At 49.5% G+C, this 7,518-nt stretch overlaps 1 protein-coding gene across 1 annotated transcript; it reads left to right on the forward strand.

Moving 5' to 3' along the window:
- Nucleotides 1–4,449: 4,449 nt before the first annotated feature.
- Nucleotides 4,450–7,098, forward strand: LOC147711780 (uncharacterized). Its single transcript, XM_086919534.1, has one exon. It carries the CDS (start codon nucleotides 4,450–4,452, stop codon nucleotides 7,096–7,098), a length of 2,649 nt encoding a protein of 882 aa, XP_086775660.1.
- The last annotated feature ends 420 nt before the right edge of the window (nucleotides 7,099–7,518 follow it).

Below are 7,518 nucleotides of genomic sequence, written 5' to 3' on the forward strand. Positions count from 1 at the left end.
CATCAGCCTATCACCCCTAAAGCAATGGCATTTGTGAGCGCCTCAATGGCCTGCTCAAAAACAAAATAAGCAAAATTAGCGCCACCATCGGTAAAAAATGGCTCTGCTGCCTTCCACTTGCCCTCTACTCACTGAGGGCCAGATGTAGGTAGGCTTTTACCGGGTGGTAACGGCTGAAAATCGGTAAAATCGGCCGTTACCGAGGAAATGAGATGTAGGAGGCCATGAATTACCGACTTGTGAAAAACCGAGTCGGAAACATACCGACTCGGTAAGAATGACCCGGTAAAATTACCGTGTCGGAATATACCGTATACATAAATACCGAGTTGGTATTCTCCGACTCGGTAAATCAGGAACGGTAAAAATTAGCCATGGAGATGTAGGTAAGCAGAAAATTACCGATTCTGCCGAAAAACGGTATTAATTAGTCGGTATTTACCATGCATTGAAAGCAGGTGGTAACCAAGGGAGGGCTATAAAAAAAGTCCCAAAATGCACCTCAGGACCCATGATGGCGGCTCTTTACATCATAGCAAGACGGCAGAGACTACAGGCAGCAGGACAGAGAGAATGGCTAAGGGAGGAACAAGTGTACAGGCAGAGGATAACACTGTTCCAATTGACAGAGCCTGAAATACTGCAGAGGTACAGGCTACACCCAGACACCATCAAGCTATTGATCAGGGACCTACACCCTCTCCTGGACCACCCAACACCCAGGGCCCATGCGATCCCACCTCATGTCCAGGTGCTATGTAGCTTACACCTGCTGGCCTCAGGGAGCTACCAGAGTGTGATAGCTGCAGTGGGTGGCGTGTCCCAGGGCTGCCTGTCCCGCTTCTTCAGGCGGTTTATTGACGCCATGATGCAGAGGATGGGGCATTATATTTCATTCCCTGTTACACCGGCAGAATTAGCCAAAACCAAGACTGACTTTTATCACCTGGCACACTTCCCTCACGTGATCGGCTGCATCGATGGCACCCACGTCCCACTCTGTCCACCTGCAGCCACAGAGCACATATACCGGAATCGCAAATCGACGCACTCCATCAACGTCCAGGTCATATGTAATGCAGGTAACCTCATCACTGACATCGTAGCCAAGTTCCCCGGAAGTAGCCATGATTCATTCATCTTCCAGAACAGTGGAATATACACGTGCCTACTTGCCGGAGAATTTGGAAATGGATACCTGCTAGGTAAATCACATTGACACACCCTGACACTCACATTAGATCTACGTCTCATGTACTTGCAATTAATGTCTATCTTTCTCCCCCTAGGCGACAGTGCATATGCCCTGCGGTCCTTCGTGCTCACTCCCTACCTCAACCCATCCACCAGGAGTGAAAGGCGATACAACGTGGCTCACAGATCCACACGAAACGTAGTTGAGCGCACATTTGGGCTCCTAAAGAGCAGGTTTCGCTGCCTCCACAAGAGTGGAGGTGCACGGCAGTACACCCCAATCATCTGCTGCAAAATAATAGCGACCTGTGCAATGTTGCATAATCTCGCCACCAAGCAAGGCACTGAGGTGGAGCTCACATATCATGAGAACATTGATGACGACCCAGAGGTGGCAGAGCCCCAAGCTACAGTGGCAGCAGCAGCTACAGATGGGAGACTGAGACGGGCAGAGGTTACACAACAATATTTCTGAGTGAGTAAAGAGACACAGGCATGAATGTAACTTTGTTGAAGTAGTTTAATAATCACTACGCCACAGCATTGTTAGCTCACATTGGGCTCACTAATACAAACACACCATGAGTGTGATGTCACGGTTAACACCACCGTGACTACAGCCTTGGTTGGAGTGCTAAGTCATTGTTTGTGGGCACGGGCCACAGGGCGGGGCTGCTGTGGCTGTGAATCTATGTCCTCACGCTGGCCTGTCACACTTCCACCACGCCTGCCACTCCTCCGTAACTCATGCACAGGAGTGCCTGCACCACTCCTGCTGGCGGACCCCTCGCTTTCGGCAGCACAAGTGTCGCCTCCAGTGCCAGTCTGTTGCGCGAGCACCAGCTCCATTGCAGAGGTCATCCTGGCCATGCCTTCACTTAAATTGTTGCAGCACTGCACTATGGCAGTAGCAAACGTGTTCAGGGCCGTGGTTTGCTTGCGCGCATCCACACGGGCCTTGCGTCTCGCCAAATGGTCCCTGTCCAATTTGTCACACAGGACAGTCATGCACTGTGTGATATCCGATATTCCTGTCGCCATGGATTGCATGCTCTCTGCCATTTCCCCTATGCCCTTGCCTACTGCATCCAGTTTCTCATTTGTTGTGCGTGCGTGCCTCTGAACCCCCATCATTGCTTTCGCCTGCAGGCGCTGCACCTTCACCATGGTGGCCTCCAGTCCGCAGAAGACACCTTCGACTTGCCGCACATCCTCTTCCTCCCGTGGACGTCGCCCTCGGACACTGGCCCGCGTGACTCTGGGAGTGGGCTGCTGCTCGGTATTGCCTCTGTCCTGTGTGCCACCCTCCTCCTCCTCCTCCTCCGATGATGTTTGCAGTATTCTGCGAGGGGGCACATCATGGCTCCTGACTCTTCCCAGCACTGGGGATGGTGATGTGGGGGTGGGTGATAGTTCTGCCGCTCCTGTGTCCTGACTACCGAATAGGAGAGGGGATTGTGGATTTTCAGCAGTTGCCTCCTCAGGTATCGGGGCTGCCTGCTCTTGGTCCTGCCCTGCGTGAGATGTGCTAGGTCCGGCTCCTTCCCTCCTCTTCTCTCTGACCTCAGCTGTGCTGCGCTTTGACTCTCCTGTGGACAGACATGGACATTGTGTCAGTTATGTTGATCACCTGTGTCATGTGATAAAATACACTTCTATTGCACTTTAGCCTGTCTCTCATTTGCCTATGCTACTTGTCTGTTGCTCCCCTTGCTGCAATGCACGCTGACTGCTCTGAGGTATCTACACGTGACTACATTTCACAGGATGCATTGCAGGACATTAGTTAAACCTGTTGTGGAGTCTGATTTGTCCTGTGAGGGGAATTGGTAAAAGGGTAAATTATAGTGTTTTTGCATCTTACCTGGTTTCTTGGCTCCTCTTGCTGAGCTGTCTGCGTCTCCTATTCCGTGTATGCATTCCTTCTCAAGGGTGGATGCAACCATCTCCTCGATGTCGGTGAGTCTGGGGGCTCTGTTACTTCCTCCGCCTGTAGCATCACATTCCTTGCGGTGGGCAGCAAGCTTTTTTTTGGTGATAATGCGGATGTCATACCACCGTTTTTTAAGGTCTTCTAGGTCACGGTGGGTGACACCAATGGCATTTACCTTGCCTTGTATGTCCAACCAGGTGCTGCGTTTGATGGATTCTGCAACATGCAGAGTTTGCTTTCCTAGAATTCTGCCATGATGTCTGACAACCTCCGAAATCAGCACCTGCAGTTCCTCCTGGCTGAACTTCTGCTTCCTTTTGCGCTCTGCAGCTTCTCTCTGTGCCTCCTGGCTCTCCATCTTGCAGTGTAATGTTTGTCTCAGGTAAGGCTGCTCCACACTCTGTCCTCCTGCTCTCCTGACTGTTTGTTTCTGCACCTGCATGGGCGTGGCCTGTCCCAAGTACTGGGGTGTGGTGGTTGGATCTGATTGGTTAGTTCCCCTGTGGCTTGGAATTTGGGTGTGGTTGAAGTACCTGATTGGTTCACAGGCGCACATGTTTGTCAGTTTCAAACTCTTCGGCGGATAGTTCCGACACGGTAAATACCGGGTCGGTGTTTACCTACTCGGTATTTACCGGGTCGGAAGTTGCCATTCATTCCTATGGGCCGTGGCACCGGTGGATCGGTTTGGGTTTTTCCGTCTCGGATTTTACCGTGTAGGTATATTCCGAGACGGTAAATACCGTTTCCGATTACCGACTGGTTCCGAGTCGGTATTTGTTACCGCCTTCATTACCTACATCTCATTTTCCTACTCGGTAATACCGAGTCGGTATGACTCGGTATTTAAGAGGTCGGTAAATAAAATTTACCTACATCTGGCCCTGAGAAACTCCCCAAGCTCGGATCACCACCTCACGCCCCACCAACTTTTCACCGGACGATCCATAAATGTAACTATCCCCTCCACCAGGCCCAAAACTGACTGAGTCATCGTCAGAGATAGTTAAAGCTGAGCTTTGCGAATTTGTGTCCACACTAACCCGCGCTACGCAGTTCCTTTCTGCCCAGGTGTCCAACAGGAAGGAGAAGAGCTCCAACGATCCAGAGCTGCCACCTATCCGTCCTGGAACTCTGATCTTCGTCCGGAGGCACGTCAGGAAGTGAAAAGACCCCAAATTCGACGGCCCCTTTGCAGTGACTGATTCATCTCCAACTGCCGTCCGGATAGCTGAGCGCAAGGCATGGATCCACAGACGGGACGTCCGCATCGACCCTGCGCCTCCGCAGCAACAAACAATGGACTAAGAGAGGAAAGCGACATGCCCATGGTCCACCTGAACGAGGACAGCGGTTTCCCATCCACTGTCGAGGAAGAAGAAGATGAAGAAGATGACACCCCCGTGCTGATCCAGGAATGCAGCAGCCGTGATGCGAAGTTATGTACTTTTATCACATTTATGTTCTGTATCATTGTTGGAGTGGCACTAATAACTCTTAATTGGTGTATCTATTTTCTTGCTGTAAAAAGTTATAATGATAGAAGCAGCCAAGATGCCTCACTGTCCACTGTTCCATCCACTGTACCAGCGGTCACACTCAAACAGCAGAAAGCAACACACAGCACACTAGGTCCTGAACTCCCAGAAAATAGCACTGCTAGCAACACACCCATTAGTGAGCACCTTGAAATCTCACCCTTTACCCCAGAGAAAAGGAATAGTTCATGGAATATAGCTACCAACGCCACAGAACGAGCATCCCATCAACGCCCTTCCCGCCACCATAGAACACGTAGATTCGCCTTCGCCATCCCCCCCTACTTAACAAAGTCAAAACCCCGTATCCCTTCCCCATTCGTCCCTGGGACCCATATAGGGAGTAGACACAAGCCAAAAGGATACCCATCCAAAACATTCCAACATCTTGTACAAATCCAAGAAGGCCTAGGGCCCATGCTACACCTACAACAATCAATAAGAGATCACTCAGTCCACTCCTCCCTAGGAGAGAACTCGTGGTACAGGGACATGACAGCAGTAGGGAAAACAATGACGAATGAATCCTGCTATGTGTGCTCCTACGTCCCTCATGCAGTAGGAGCAGACAGACTAATTTTCCCTAAAGAAGTCCCACCTCCAACGGCTATGTGCCTTCTGCATCTATACCTTTGCCACATACAAGGACAGACACAGATCAGTAACGTTGAATTAGATACAGTATTTGCGAATACCACAACATGGAACTATACACCCATTTTATACAAGGTTATCACAGAGGTAGCCGCCTTGACAGAGGCGATAAAAATAATGCGGAAAGGGGGATATAGAAACATGGACATTCATGAACCAGCCATCCTGAAACAAGGATGGTTTACAGTATCAGTGCCCGTAACATCTTGCGATGATTCACTACCACATGACCACCGCACATGTCCAATCCACAATAGGACGGTACTGAAATTATCCTCTCAGGTGTACACGAAGGGCAGATGGATCCCTGTGGATTGCCTAGTATGTAGAGCAGCCTCCTTAGGTCCCCCTTGGGCTGGTGAAACAGAATGGGAAGAAGACATTGACTGGGATGTTGAGGATAACTGTGAACAAATTTGGAATGAAGCAGGAAGCAGAAACACCTGGGGTGGGGAAGGAATGTCTGAACATAAAAAAGGATTCAAACTAAAAAACCCATCTCTTTGTTTCATAGGTAATGGGTCCGTCTCTGTTGGGCGTAACACAGACTGCAACACAACTATCTTCAATTTCGATATGCAGTTCGGCACCTCCACCCTTATGGACTACTATTGGGCTTGCGGAGAACACCTCTATCTCCAACTACCTCCTCAGTGGCTCGGACTGTGTTCTTTGGTGACTTTGTATGAAATACATCTGGTTGTGCCGGCATCAAATGCTTCCCACATACTGTCACATCCAATGACAGGTGACATGACATTCCTCCACAGACACCGGCGAGCAGCAGAGTATTTAGCAGCAGAAGCCCGTGGTAAGGTCCCAGAAGAATTCCGCCTCTTCAACGAGGCCCAGCTTTTCTTCGGAGGGGCATTCCCAATGTTTCAAACTCAGGCTAATGCCCGTTGGCTGGAAGTAACACGCTATGAGGTCATGAAAGCCATCAACAGCACCAGAGACGGCCTAAATGCAATAAGGGAAGAACTGCGCCCATTAAGACTAATGGTTCTGGAACATCGCTACTTCCTCGACATGCTGACGGCCAAAGATGGTGGTTTGTGTCATCAAATCGGAAAATCCTGCTGCACATTCATACCGGGAGATGACGAGGACAACGGCTCGATAGCAAGAGCCATTGAGGAGTTGACTAACTTGGGAAAAGAAATGACCGACGAAGGAGGTGCCCCTGCAGACATTATTCCAACAGACTGGTTCAATCTTGACTGGATGCCTTCATGGCTCACAGCAATCTTGAAATTAATGATACCCATTGTTGGCATTCTTATAATTCAGTGTTGCGACTTTCAGATAGGGAGCCATTGCATTAAAAGATTAAGTACCGAGGCAGTAGGGATGAATTATGCTAGCACAGGGATCTACCAGATAGCCAAGTATGAAGACATGGATCGACTTCCCGGGGATGGGACTGGAGTACAATTAGAGATGAGCGAGATAGCTGTACCTGGCCCCCACTATGGAGTGCCAACGGCTCCCCCACTCCCCCCAGGTAGGGACACCCTGAGCACAAGCCCTACAGCAGCCCAATACGAACGTCTGCTTAAAGAATCAGGTGCCGAATATGCCGACATAATTGCTAGGCCAGATGGAGCTAGAGCAAAGATAAAAGAGCAGTTCCAAAGCAGCTTTAAGTGTTATGTTAACGACATGCCCTGGATACCCCCCCTGGCTGAAGGGTCACCGAAATACTCAGTTAGGAGCGTGTTCATAAATGAACAAGACGGGGGAGATGATGAAGGGTTAAAATCACGCTCTACCATCTGATCACCAAAAAGAGCAATTCTTGTCACATATGGCCCTACCAGAGAGAACCTGAAATATGCTTAAAACCCTCAATTTTGCTATGCATGATCAGCAAATGAAATCCCACAAACTCCCTGAATCCTGGGGTTATAGACCCAAGTCAAAGGCCAAAAAGACATGTCTTAGGGTAACAAAATGAACTAGGCCCACACTGATGTTAAACATGCATTTCTGTTGCACTGAAAAACAACGTGGTAAATTGGCCTGACGTGAAGTACAGTAATTTTCCACAGCATTAAGACCAACGCCCTCTCACACGTACACAAGACCCAGCTGGTGCAGGTTGACACATCTTGGAAGGTTGACACATCGAGACTTTCCACTGAAACATTATTTTGAAACATTGCTTGCACAAAGTAAAAGCCGCAACCTCTCGCAATA

Source organism: Lissotriton vulgaris, chromosome 5 (genome assembly GCF_964263255.1).
Source record: "Lissotriton vulgaris chromosome 5, aLisVul1.2, whole genome shotgun sequence".
Lineage (NCBI taxonomy): Eukaryota > Metazoa > Chordata > Amphibia > Caudata > Salamandridae > Lissotriton > Lissotriton vulgaris.

What these genes read in the sequence shown, in the direction of transcription:
- LOC147711780 (XM_086919534.1), top strand. Translation starts at nt 4,450, where the DNA reads ATGCCCATGGTCCACCTGAACGAGGACAGCGGTTTCCCATCCACTGTC.